General features: G+C 46.0%; 1 protein-coding gene, 1 long non-coding RNA gene and 1 other non-coding gene across 6 annotated transcripts in view; 2 read left to right on the top strand and 1 right to left on the bottom strand.

Moving 5' to 3' along the window:
- The window catches only part of LOC124080628 (uncharacterized), a 39,327-nt gene that overhangs the window by 17,193 nt on the left and 8,451 nt on the right, over positions 1-13,683 (bottom strand). Inside the window, exon 3 of one of the 3 annotated variants that reach the window (XR_006847749.1) lies at positions 5,345-5,595. The exons of the other annotated variants lie outside the window; for them this stretch is intronic. This is a non-coding gene — a long non-coding RNA (uncharacterized LOC124080628). Of the gene's footprint in view, positions 1-5,344; positions 5,596-13,683 lie in introns of those variants that run through there. 3 annotated transcript variants of the gene reach the window in all.
- Positions 8,494-13,683, top strand: part of Ankdd1a (ankyrin repeat and death domain containing 1A) — a 29,624-nt gene continuing 24,434 nt past the window's right edge. For both annotated transcript variants that reach the window (XM_046426650.2, XM_058573285.1), the window contains exons 1-2: positions 8,494-8,663; positions 13,137-13,240. In XM_046426650.2, coding sequence (XP_046282606.2) covers positions 8,630-8,663; positions 13,137-13,240 — 138 coding nt within the window. In that variant the 5' untranslated portion in view covers positions 8,494-8,629. The remainder of the gene's footprint in view (positions 8,664-13,136; positions 13,241-13,683) is intronic.
- On the top strand, positions 11,146-11,217 carry Trnaa-agc (transfer RNA alanine (anticodon AGC)). Its single transcript has one exon. It is a non-coding gene; the product is annotated as a tRNA-Ala (tRNA).

Raw genomic sequence — 13,683 nt, 5'->3', positions numbered from 1 at the left:
AAAGGTTTTTAAAATACACTGTCCTTTGGCAGGGACTCACAGCAGTTTACAAATTCTCATTCTCTTATCCTTAGTTAGAAAGTCCTGAGGCTTTAACGGGCAGTTAATCCCACATTTACTTAAATCTCGTCGCCAGGCCTCTACCTTATCCTGTCCCCAAGGTCTTGAGTCCTTGGCCTGGTGTTCGGTACCCTCACCGGCAATTTTCCGGAAAACCTCAGAAAACAGCTCAGCAGGAAGCACGGCGGGGAGGCGCCTGTTGGGGGAGACTCGGAGCAAGTGGACTCCAGGAGAAGCCTTTCACAGCGGATCCAGCCTTTGTGGCTCAGGATAGACAACATCCTGTATCCCTAACCTCTTCCTCTTTGCGCGGCTCTGGCCCGAGTCACCATCGTGCTAGTCCTGGGGACAGATCATGAGTGCACACAACTGTGGAAATTACGGTATTGACAGACAGCGGCTCTTCCCTGGTTCTGGCTCCCCCTCTCGTTAACAACCGGAACTGCAGCGGGGTCCTGCGCCTCCGCCCGCCGCCGCGGAGTTCCGGGAGGGAGGGAGGTTGAGTGCAGAGAAGCTGGACGCTCTTGCTGGAAGCCTCGTGGTCTGGGTCCTCTGCGTCGGGTCCATGATTGAGCTGTTTTCTGAGCCTTCCCCCCAGATCTCTTTCCTTTTTGGCGACAGAGTCGTCTCCTAGAGGTGGGGTGCCCCAGCGGACCTGCGTCTTCACCCCGTCTCGGCACCTGAGCACTGGGTGCAGCGTCATGGGGTCGACTGAGTTCGCTTTTGGAAAGAGTCACACTTAGAGGCCGCTCTAAGCTCTCCACTGCTTGTCCCCAAGCAAACTATTAATCTCTCTGAGCCTCACTTGTTTCCTCTATAAAAAGGAGCTTCGATATAGTAGCATTTGCTCCACAGGGTTGTCAAGATGATGAAGTGGGATAGCACAGATGGCAGATGGAAAGCAAGAAGGTAGTCACCACCACTATACTGGGGCACCCACTATGTGCTGGGGATTGCTCTAGGCATTTTAAAACAACCCTATTAAAAAGTATCATCTGGAGCCAGGTGTGGTGGCTCATGGCTGTAATTCCAGTAGCTTGGGAGGCTGAGGCAGGAGGATCACAAGTTCAAAGACAGCCTCAGCAATTTAGCAAGGCCATAAGCAACTAGTGAGATCCTGTCTCTAAATTAAAAAATGAAATAGAAAGTGAAAAAAGGGTTGGGATGTGGCTCAGTGGTTAAGTGCCCCAGGGTTCTCCCCCAATCCCCAAACATACAAAAGGTATCAATCATCTGGGCTGGAAGTATAGCTCATTTGCCTAGCATGCTCCAGGCCCTGAGTTCCTTATCCCACACCACGGGGGTTGGGGTGGGGTGGAGTGGTTGGAGGAGTATCATTTACTGATGAGGAAATTGAGGATCACATAGGTAGAGATCAGCAGAGCTAGAACTAGACTTAGGAAGACATGGATACACAAGCCATGGGAGATGTGGGTAAGTCCAATTTCTGAGGTCTTTGAGTGAAGGAAGTGCCCAAGGACTAGAAAAATATTTGGCCCTACCTCCTTTTAGTTAATAGTTTCTTCCTTTGACATTATTTATCACATATAACCTCCCCTCCCTGCCCCAGTACTGAGATTGAACCCAGAGCACTTTACCGCTGAGCTACATCCCCAACACTTTTAATTTTTTATTTTGAGATAGGGTCTGGCTAAGTTGCTGGGGCTGGCCTTGACCTTGGGATCCTATTTTCTTAGGCTAGGAGAGACTTCTCCAGAGTCATCCCTCTGAGCAATGCAAACCTGGACTGGAGCTCAGATTTCCTAGCCCTGGGCTAGAAATAAGAGCAGAAGCGGAAAGTAAGAAGTCTGTCACCACAGGGGCTTTCTCCCTCCCACCACAACCACACAGCCTTCTCAACTCAGCTGCTTCTCCCATTGGCTGCACCCAGTGCCTCTCAGTCAGGACCTTCTGCCGCCCCCTCCCTCCCCTAGCACTCTAGGCCTCACCTTATACTGAAGACTCTAAGCAGAAAGGAGACCCATGCAATTTCTGGCTCCCAAGTGTTGGCATAAGACTAGCCAATATTTCATGTGTGTGTGTGTGTGTGCTCTTTTGTTTGAAAAAGGCTAGTGAGCACAGCCAAGCACAGTGGTGCAGGCCTCTAATTCCAGCTACTTGAGAGGCTAAGGCAGATGACTAAAAATTCAAGGCCAGCTTGGGCGATTTAGCAAAACCTTCACAAAATAAAAAAAAAAAAAGGCTGGGGATGTAATTCACTGGTAGAGTGCTCCTGGGATCAATCCCCAGTACAAAAAAAAAAAAAAAATTAAAAAATTAAGGATTAATAAGTATAAAGAAAATGAACTAAAGATAAGAACACATTGTTTTCATAAAAAAACTGAAAGTGACTTTTAAACACCCAAAAAAATAAACAACTGCTTGTAATGATAGAAATGCAAATTAAAATTATGAGTTACCTAACTTATTGGCAGTAATCCAAGCTTGACTGTAATATGTTCTGTTAGAAAGGCTGGGGGAAAGAGGCACTCTCATGTGCTGGTGATGGGAATGCAAAATAGAATGGATCTTACGGGGAGAGAAATTTGGCAATAGCTAGCAAAATTACATGGGAATTTAATTGACACATTGTAAGTGTATGGATTTTTTGAGATACACTGTAATATTTCAACACATTAATATAATATATAATAATCAGATCAGGGTCATTGACATATGCATCACCTCAGACATTTATTATTTGTGTTTGAACCGTTCAAATTCTCTCTGCTAGCTATTTCAAAATATTCAATTAGTTATTGTCAAACATAGTTATTCCTTCTATCCAACTGCATTCCTGTACTTGTTAGTCATCTCTCTCTCTTACATCTTCCCAGCTTCTGGTAATCACTACTCTATTTTTCTCTTCCTTCTCCTCTTCCTTTTTTTTTTTTTAAATATCAGAGGTTGAACCCACGGGTTCAACCACGGGTGCTTTACCCCTGAGCTACAAGTCCTTTTTATTTTGAGCTAATTTGCTGAAGGTCTTCTTAAGTTACTGAGGCTGGCTTCGAATCTTTTTTTTTTAATATCTTTATTTTACTTTTATGTGGTGCTGAGAATCCAGTGCCTCATGCATGCTAGGCGAGCGCCCCACCACTTGAGCCACATCCCCAGCCCCTGGCTTCGAATCTTCAGCCTCTGAAGTAACTGGAATTACAGGTGTGTACCACCCCGCCTGGTTCATCCTCTACTTCTTTGAGATCAACTTTTTGCTTCCACATATAAGTAAGAATGTGTAATATTTGTGCTTCTGTGCTTGGCTTATTCATTTCATTTAAGGTCCTCTAATTGTCTCTTGATTCTCTTAATCTATAAATTTCCTCTCCAGGGCTGGGGTTGTGGCTTAGTGGTAGAGATCTCGCATAGCATATGTGAGGCTCTGGGTTTGATTCTCAGCGCCACATAAAAATATGTAAATAAAATAAAGGTATCATGTCTATCTACAACTAAAAAAAAAAAGAATTAAAAAATTTTTTTCTCTCTTCCTCTCTCTCCTTCTCTCTCTCTAGCTCTCTCTCTCTCTCTCTCTCTCTCTCTCTCTCTCTCTCTCTCTCTCTCATACACACACAGACACACAGACACACACACATAATTCATTTGTTGAAGATACTGGACCATTTGTCCTGTAGAGATTCTTGAAATCTAGGCTTTGCCAATCCCTTCCCCATGATGTCATCTATCATGTTCTCCTGACTCCTGTATTTTCTATAAATCGGCAGACTGATAAAAAGAGAGTCTTGGCAAGGCTTCTTTCTTAGAAGTGATATGTATTTCCATCACAAGGTGCACAGAATCTTGTCCCCCTTTGTATGACATTCAGCAGCCATTAATGATATTCTCTATACATTTATTAAGCTGGCTTTTAAAAATTGATGGTGTTCTACTTCTGTTGTACTTTCTCTGTTTATTGACTGGCATACTTATCAAATGTGAAACTCCTTCTCATCAACTATTTGATTAAGGTACAGTTCCTGTTGGAAAGCATTCCTTCCTTTTGTGGTTTTTCCTTTTATTTACCAATTTTCCAAATAATGAGATGACTTCCAAGTATTGTATGAAGTGATCACTGTGGTATTTTGTTTTATTATCATTGTAAAGTAGGATCTATGTTTTATCCACTGATATTATTTTCCTTATTGGTACTCAGATTGTGATACCTTTTGCTTCAACCTACTGTTGACATGCCAAAACACTCCAGCTTGATCTGGTAAGTTCCTGGCACCAGCCACCATATTCCTGTCACCAGCCCTAGAAGCTTCCATGTTTCCTGGGAGGCCTGGGTCCTTTTAATGGAAGTGGTATTTAGAGATGGAAATCCAGGCATTGCTGTTCCTTACTGGTCATTGCTGTTGGGTTGGTCTTATTTCTAGGGCCATTCATCAGATCAAGCTAGGATATGTTTGTCCATTTTTTGTTTTTTGATAAAACATTGTTTTAGTCAGCTTTTTTGGTACTGGACCAAAAGACCTGACAAGAACAATGTTTAAGGGGGAAGAGTTTATTTGGGGCTCCTATTTCAGAGGTCTCAGTCCATAAATGGCTGATTCCATTGCTGTATGCCTGAGATGAGGCAGAACATCATGGCGGGAGCATGTGGAGGAGGAAAGCAGCTCAGGACATGGCTATCAGGAAACAGAGAGAGACTTTGCAGACCAGGGACAAAATATATACCCTGAAGTCACATCCCCAATGACCCACCTCCTCCAGCCACTACTTGCCTATAGTCACCTCCCAGTTAATCCCATCAAGGGAATCAATGCACTGCTTAGGTTAAGACTATTATAACCCAATCATTCCACCTCTTAAACTTTCTTGCATTGTCTCACACATGAGCTTTGGGTGGGGTGGGGGCACCTAATGTCCAAACCATAATACACATTGTAAGTATCAACTCAAACTCAAGACAATGGGATTTGATGGAACATCATCAAATGACATCTATGTTTTCTTTCTCTTATGTTGGAAATCCCACTTTCCGGTGACTTCAACAGAATTCTCATTCATGCTCCAAACAGCCTCAGAATAACAATTCTGATATAATAATCAACAAGATAATTCTAGAAAATATTTTTTAAAGTTTTTCTTGGGACTAGGGATGTGGGTCAGTGGTTAGAGCGCTTGCTTAGCATGTGTGAGCCCCTGGGTTCAATCCCTAGCACTGCAAAATAAATAAATAAATAACAAATTTTCTTATCATCTGGCTACATCCTACTAGGAGCATCAAATCACATTATTGTTTTAAAGTCACTTCACTGTGTAGTTATGCTATCAACTCAACAAACATTGTTTATATGTTTTATTTTACTTTTCATATGCTTTTAAATGTTAATTTTGTTTTACATGACAGCTTATCTACCCGTTTCAAAGGAGTCTCGGAATGCTGTGGTGATGGATGGAGAGATGACTAGTGGCTTCCATCTTGCTCTTATTCTCTTTCATTCCATATCCAATTTTTATTCCCAGTTGAGGAGGCTGCTGACCAGCAGTGGCCCCAGACCACCACAGATGCTGACTGATCCGGAGACATTGGCTCTGTGGTGGAAACAATCCCCAAGACCTCCCGTGAGCCTCCCTTGTGGGTCCATTTCAGCAGCTGTACATACTTGGTTTCTCAGAAGGACTGGCTAGTGACTCCTCTGATCCCCAATTCCTTTAGTCACTCTCTTCCCAGCTTCATTCACAATTGCTATGACAAATCCCAAACCCACAACCTCAAAGTCATTTTGTCCCTTGATTGACATATAACTGTTTTTGTGGCTTGCCTTTATACTGTTTGAATCAATCCTATATTCTGCCTTTCTTTACAGTAGCATACCACACACAATCTTTTTGCTTTGTGAATTTTTTTGGTAGTGGCTTTACTGACATAATTCACATGTCATACAACTCACCTACGTAAGTGTGCAACTCAGTGATTTTTAGTATTGCGGAGTCATGTAACCATTAGCCACCCTCTCAGGTAGTCTTCCCATCCCACTCCCGCCCCTAGAATGGCTAGGCAACCATTCATTGACTTTTTTGGATTTGCCTGTTCTGGATATTTATTCATACAACCCACTGCAGAGATCTCCAGCAATAGTCAGGATCATCCTCTATCCTTTTTATAGCCTCAGAACTCTCCATTGTGTGGCTTATTCAACCTGTCTCTTTGCGGATGGACATTTTCCCTATTTCCGGTCTGTTGTCGCTACAGTAGAATAGCAATGTGCTTGTAGTATTTGATGTGTTTACCAGGGTATCTCTGGCATCTGTACTTAAAAGTGAGATTGTTGGGTCAGAGGGTAAATGCAAGCCCGTAATCCCAGCTACTCGGAAGCTGAGGCAAGAAAATTGAAAGTTCGAGGTCAGCTCGAACTTACAGTGATATCCTGTATCTAAAAGAAAAAAAAAAGTGCTTGGTATATAGCTAAGTGGTAGAGTGCTGGCCCAGAAGGTGAAGCCCTGGGTTCAATCCCCAGTGCCCCCAAACCCCAACATCTTTGAAATGATATACATCATTACCAAGCTACAGAGCAGGAGCCCTGAGAGCAGAGCTGGAGAAGCCTACTAGAGAAAGCCTGTAGGGCCTTCTAGGCTGATCTAGAAGCAATAGGTGTGTGTGGTTCAGCCTGGGCCAGGGCAGCTGCTCTGGGGAGAATGAGCAGGCCTGTGCCTGGTGAGAGGCCTCATTCCCTGTAGGTCTTTCCAGTGCTCATTTACATCCTCTTGGGTCTCATCTCCAGGTTCCACAGAGAAAGCTAGGAGGACTATGGATAGTACCCAGGTAGCAGTGGTTGCAGGAGGGTGATAAAGCTGCAGCCTCTTTTCTCTGCAGATGTAGGGGCACAGACATCAAGGATGGCAGCTGGCACCCCACTGGTCTGAAATATAATCTCTTCTGATGTGTTTAATGTGTATCTTTTTGTTTGTGTATGTCTTTGAATATTTAAGTTTTGGCATGTACTGTTTTTTTGTTTTGTTTTGTTTTGTTTTTTTGGTTCTGGGGATTGAACTCAGGGCAATCTACCACTAAGCTACATACCCAGCTCTTTTATTTTTTATTTTGAGACAGGGTCTCCCTAAATTGCTGAGGGTCTCACTAAATTGATGAAGCTGGCCTCAAACTTGTGATCCCCCTGCCTCAGCCTCCCAAATAGTTGAGATTACATGCATGCACCACTGTGCCTGACTCTTTATATATATATATACATATATATATATATATATATATATATATATATATATATATATATATTGGTTCCTGGGATTGAACCCAGGGGTGCTTTACCCCTGTGTTACATTCCCAGACCTTTTAATTTTTTAATTTTGAGGTAAGGTCTCACTAAGTTGCTTAGAGCCTATCTAAATTGCTGAGGCTGGCCTCAAACTTGTGATCCCTCTGTCTCAGACTTCCAGGTCACTGGGATGACAGGTGTGGGCCACCACACCCAGCTAAAACTTTTAATATTTTTATTACTGTTGTGTTACAGGTATTTTTCCATCCAGCAATAGGTGTTTACATCCATGTTGCCATGAACACACCTGGTCCCTTGCTGCTTTTGGGTGGTGGGGGGGGGGCAGGAGTACTAGGGATTGAATCCAGGGGTGTAATCCCATTGAGCTACATCTCTGGCCCTTTTCATTTTAAAAAATTTGAGACAGGTTTCCCCAAGTTACCAAGGCTGGCTTGGAACTTGCTATCCCCTGCCTCAGTCTCCTGAGTTGCTGAGATTACAGGCAGGCCCTGGCCCCTTGCTTCTAAGGCTGCATAGTGCCAAATTTTACCCATTCACTCTCCCAATGTCGAGCAATTTAGGCTGCCTCCAACTCCTGGTGATCCAGCAACTAACATTCTTCCACGTGTCCGTTTAGGGGCTTGAAAGGGAATTTTGGGGCTCTGTATGTAAGAATTAGATTTTAGGGTCATAGTAATAGCTCACTGTGAATTTCCCTCATTACTGCCAGACTTTGTTCCAGAATGACAGCCTCGGGCTAGTCCACCAGCAGTGCGACAGCTGGGAAAGCTCGACATTCCCACTGACATTTGGCATCATCCAGCTTTCTTATTTTTACCAGTCTATTGGTGTTACACCTCATTGTCATTGTAACCTGTATTTTTCTGATCACAAATGAATCTGATCATGTTTTCACAGACTCGCAGTCTTTGTCGGGGTTTCTGTTCCTTAAATGCCTACTCCAGTCTTTAGGGGTCTGACTTTCTAATCCTGGGAGCGATCAGACAAAGGCGCCTGAGTCCAGGGTGGGAGATGCCCGCCAGAGGCCTTGAGAGGGGCGAACTCTCAGGGGCAGACACGCCCAGGTGGACTGTTGAGGAGCCCAGCGTGCCCTGTCCGGCTTGATTCGGGTAGGAAGGGCGCCGGGCGGTGGGCAGGGTGAAGAAGCAGGAGGGGGAGTAACCAGACGCCTGCAGCAGCAGTAGCAGGGGCGCAGGATCGGGAGGAGCCGCTCCTATCTCGGGCTCTGCATCCGCCCTCGGTGCTCCCAGGCTCTGCGCCGGCGAACGCGCGCCTCGTGCCCGGACACCCGCGCACCCGCGCACCCGCGCACGGGGCTGCGGGGCGGCTGGATGGAGGAGGAGCTGGCGTGGGAGACCCACGGCTGTGAGTCGGCTGCGCCGCGGGAGGGGTGACTCCGGCGGGCCTGGGCTGACAGGACCCGGACATTCGCGTAGGGCAGCCAAGGGAGAGGTTGGCGCGGTCTGCCTGGCCACCTCCGTCTTGGGCTTCTTTATGGCTCCAAGCAGAACGCACAGCTGGCCAAGGGGGGCATTGGCCGCACCTCTGGGACTTGGGGGCGCCACCCATCTGGCCAATTAGAAGCTGCGGCCAAGGAGACATTAGCTAGACAGAATAAAGGTAATAGAGATCCTTACTGGATCTGAACTGGCTTTGTGTGCCGGGCCTTGAGGCAGGTCAGGCATGATGTTTAATCTTCACTGCAGCCGCACAGGTAGGACCTATTGTTATCTCCATTTTGCAGATGAGATAGCTGAGGCACAGGGCCATTAAGTAAGTTGTGCAAGGTCACATGGCCATTAATTGGTAGAAATGCTGGCGATCCCAGCTTTCTCAGAATGTTGGAGTTGGATGGGAAATGGAAACCATATCAAATGGGGAAGCTGAAACCCAGAGGAGAGGAGCTGAGGCCAGCTCCAAGCTGGATGAGGGCACCCCAGAGACTTCCTCCAGAAGTGTGCCCACTGCCAGGACTCCTAGGTGGGGTAGTAATATTCCTGAGGCACCAGCTAACCTGGGTGTAGCTTTGGCTGCACTGCGTGGGAGAGGGGAGAGGATTATGTCAGTATCTGCACTGTGAAGCCTCAATCCTGCAGCCTTTGGCTGAGCCCTGATACCTGAACTCAAGGGCTCCTCATTAAATCCCCATAGTACAGCTCACTGGTGTTCCATATGATGGAGCAAACTATCCACTCAGCTGAGGGATGGTGTTGGGAGTGATGGGCTCCTTCAAAGTGTTAATTAAGGGGGTTCTTCTTGGGGCAGAGCTCACTGGAGCTGGCCTCAACTCAAGTGAGCTTCACATTCAAAGCATGGGTAGCAATGGAGTATGTGGGAGGGATTCTGGGTGCAGGACAGAGCATGGGGAAAGGCTCAGTGCATTTGCTGTGGCTGGAAGGAAGGTACATGAGGCGAGGTGAGTGGAAGAGATAGACAGAACTTGCTTTCATTGTCAATTGAGCTTCTCTGGTCACTGTATGGAGTGTCTGCTTGTTCCCCATTGGGACTCTTGGTTATTTGTCAATACAAACCAGGCCACTCCCCTGAGCTTCAGCTAGCATAGTGGGTGTAGAAACTGGAAAGAACCTGAATAGATTCTTCTGTCCCTCAATTTTACAACTGAGGAAACTGAGACCTGTAAAGGGACTTGACTAGCCCAGGATTGTGCTGCTGGAAAGTGGCATAGTAGGGCCTGGAACCCACACTCAGCTGGCTCACACCTGAAATGCTAGCTCCTCTGAACCTAGGTCATGGTGGTTTTCAGGCAAAAAGTTGAGGAAAGAAAAGTGCAGCCGGGCACGGTGATGCACACCGGTAATCCTAGTGTCTTGGGAGGCTGAGGCATGAGGATTGCAAGTTCAAAGCCAGCCTCAGCAATTTAGTAAGACCCTGTCTCAAAATAAAAAAAATTAAAAGAGCTGGGGATGTGGCTCAGTGATAGAGTGCTCCTGGGTTCCATCTCCAGTACCCACCCCCCAAAAAAAGAAAAAGAAAAGAAAAAAGAAAAAAAGAAAGAAAGAAAAGTAAGTGCAGGACAGCATGTGTTAAAGATTCTTAGGATCTGAGAAAGATTCTTTTAAAGCCTGTTATGCTATGTTGAGAAGGTCTCCTCACCTTTTCAGGGAAGGCAGACCCTTTGGGACAGGGAAAAGTGGAGCCATCAGTGGAGACCACACTTGGAAGGTGGCATTTCTCTCAAATACCCTCCTCTAAAGTATTGGGGTAAAGCTGCATTTCCCTTGGAGCTTCTTTCCTGCTGTTAACCTGAGCTTATATTTCACTTTTCTAGGGGACTAGTGAATTTCAGTTGGGGCACATCTTACAGTCTAAAGGCCAACCTTCCAACCCCAGGAAATTGAATGAGTTGTGTCTCACACATTTATTTAACAGATCTGTGCCAGGGCACAAATTTGGAACTATAGATATCAACAAATCAGACAAAAATCTCTCTTGTCATGGGCTTATGTTAAAAGGAATAAGCTGGCCTGGTGACTTAGTGAGACCCTGTCTTAAAATAAAAAAATAAAAATAAAAAAGAGGGATGGGGTGCTGGGATTGTGGCTCAGCGGTAGAGGGCTTGCCTAGTGTGGGCGGGACCTGGGTTCCATCCTCAGCACCACATAAAAATAAAGCATTGTGTTGTGTCCATCTACACCTAAAAAAATAAATAAATAAATATTAAAAAAAAAGAGGGATGGGTTGTGGCTCAGTGGCGGAGCACTTGATAACACATGTAAGGCACTGGGTTCAATCCTCAGCACCACATAAAAATAAATAGATAAAATAAAGATATTGTGTTCACCTACAACTGAAAATATAAATTTTTTAAAAAGTAAGTAAAAGGGGCTGGGGTGTGGCTCAGCGGTAGAGCGCTTGCCTAGCATGCATGAGGCACTGGGTTCGATCCTCAGCACCACATAAAAATAAAAAATAAAGATATTGTGTCCTCCTAAAACTAAAAAAAAAAACAATTAAAAAAAAAGTAAGTAAAAAAGAGCTAGATAGATATATAGTGGTAAAGTGCCCAGGATTCAATCCCCAGTACATGCACACACACACACACACACACAAAGGAGCAAGTAGATAATATAAATATGTAAAATAACATATGGAAAGAAATGATGCCAGGAGGTAAATAGGGAGTCCTTTCCTTGGATGGGCTTCACTGACTCAGGGGCCCCTAAATGAAGGAGGCATCTCCAGGTCTTTGGCCAACAGAAAATATTCCCTGACTCTTTGCCTTGGAGGAATAGTGGTAATGATGATGGTGATGGTGGTTTGGGCACATAGTGGTAAAGATGGTAAAGATATATTTTTTTTAAAATTTTTTTTTAGTTGGAGATGGATACACAATATCTTTATTTATTTGAATGTGGTGCTGAGAATTGAACCCAGTGCCTTACACATGCCAGGCAAGTGTGCTACTGCTGAGCTACAACCCCAGCCCAAGATATATTTTTAATCATTATATGAACTTTGCAGGGGAGAGTTCATGTCCCCATTTTGCAAATGAGGAAACTGAGGCACCAGGTGATTAAGTAACGTAAGTCACAACAGCTAGAAATGGTTCCTCCAGAGTTGAACCCAGGGCCATGTAATGGTCCTAAGGCAGAAACTATGGCACTCACAAGTCATCGCCATGAGGACCTAGAGAGCCCGTGACTTTCTTTAACATCTGGAAGGCTGTGGAAAAGCAAACTGCATGGCGGGCCTGTCACTTCAGTGCATCCTAACCTTCCCTGTCAAGAGAATGACCACCTGTCCCTGGATACACCAGGGCTGGATCCAAACATTCACACTGGACCAAACATGTGGGATGTGGGTTTGGCACCAACATAAACACAAAATTACTTGCCCTGGAGTGACTGTGCAAAGGTCTAGAAAATATTTGTCCCCTGTTATGGTGGATCTGAGCCCTTCTAGAGTAGGGTCAGGCATTCATTAGTCTGGGGATTAATAGTGACACTCATAGAAGCAGAGCTTTGTAGATTTCTCCTGTGTCCAGCTTTGGGTCTGCTGAGAGCTGTGGATGGATCAGGATGAGCAGAAGTGGCCGGGATCCCCAAAAGCTTCTGGTCTAGCCAAGGAGACCAGAGTCTCACAATTAAGAGCAGTCAGGATAACCGCAGTACTGGGGGTTAGGTGGGGTGAGCCCCAGACCATGTCACCAGCCTTGTGTTCTCCAAACTCAGATGCTAACTTGCCGTGTGGCACTGATTCCCCCCAATGCTTGTGACAGGTTGGCAGGGGCAGCTCTGAGTTCCCAGCAGTCTGAGAGTCTGATATAAGGACGTAGCTACCAGGGTGACAGTGGAGAAAATAAACCACAGGGGAGGCAAAGCAGGGTGGGCCTCAGATTGCAGAGGTGGAAGGACTGGGATCTGGGGATGAGGGGTGGAACAAGGAGGTGAAGGTGTAGAAGTGGAGCAATGAGCCTCCAGCCTCACCTGAGGCTGACACAGGGAATCCTGGCTGCCTTCTGCACCAGATTGAGCTATGCAGACTGGAGCTACTGACTCCACTGGGAATGAATTCCATTCCCCTTCCCCAAGAGAAGCTCTTCCTCCCCCCCCCCCCCCGCCTTTCTCGGTACTGGGAGAACCAAGGAGCACTTTACCACTGAGCCACATCCCCGACCTTTTTTATTTTTCATTTTGAGACACTGAGTTGCTTAGGGCCTCACTAAGTTGCTGGGGCTGGCTTTGAACTTGCAATCCTCTTGCCTCAGCCTCTTGAGTCACTGGGATTACAGGCATATGCCACTGTATTTGGCCAAGAGCAGCCCTTAAAAAATATGGGAGACCCTTCTGCTCAACCCACATCACTTTCTCCCCTCAGTACTTCCCCTGGAGAGGCAGCTCCATGAGGCTGCCCAAAAGAACAACATTGGGAGGATGAAGGAGCTGATGGGGAGGAGGGTTAACATCCGGGCCAGAAATCACGTAAGTAATGGCTCCCACAAGGTGACAGCATCACACAGGGGGACAGTACATTGAGCTGGAGACAGACGCTTTGCATGTGCTAATTTGGCGGGAGGTACGGGGTCTGCATCCTCTTGAGGTCTCTGAGACTCTGGAGTGGTAGGGATTAAGGTCAGGATGCTGTTAGGCAATTCCAGAGCTCCGACTCTGAATCCTGGTTACCCATCAGAAAGACACACCTAGGACAAAGGCTAGAGCCACAGAAGGACAGGGGGCTGAAGGTCAACAGTCAGGGGCTGGCCCATGGGCAGCAAAGTGCAGGTTCCGGGAGGGACAGAGGCCCAAGGGAATGCTGCATGCAGGAGTTGGGGAGACATAGCCTTGTTGGTGAAGGGGACAAGAGGGAGAAGCCATTCTTTCTGTGGGGGACATGAGGGACAGACACCTCCCTGCCTTGGGAATTC

The sequence above is a fragment of the Marmota monax genome, unplaced genomic scaffold (genome assembly GCF_021218885.2).
Source record: "Marmota monax isolate L192 unplaced genomic scaffold, Marmota_monax_Labrador192_F-V1.1 WCK01_AAM20220418_F8-fsc00078, whole genome shotgun sequence".
Taxonomy (NCBI): domain Eukaryota; kingdom Metazoa; phylum Chordata; class Mammalia; order Rodentia; family Sciuridae; genus Marmota; species Marmota monax.
The sequence above is the reverse complement of the archived record's forward strand: the minus strand, read 5'-3'. Positions and strand labels throughout refer to the sequence as shown.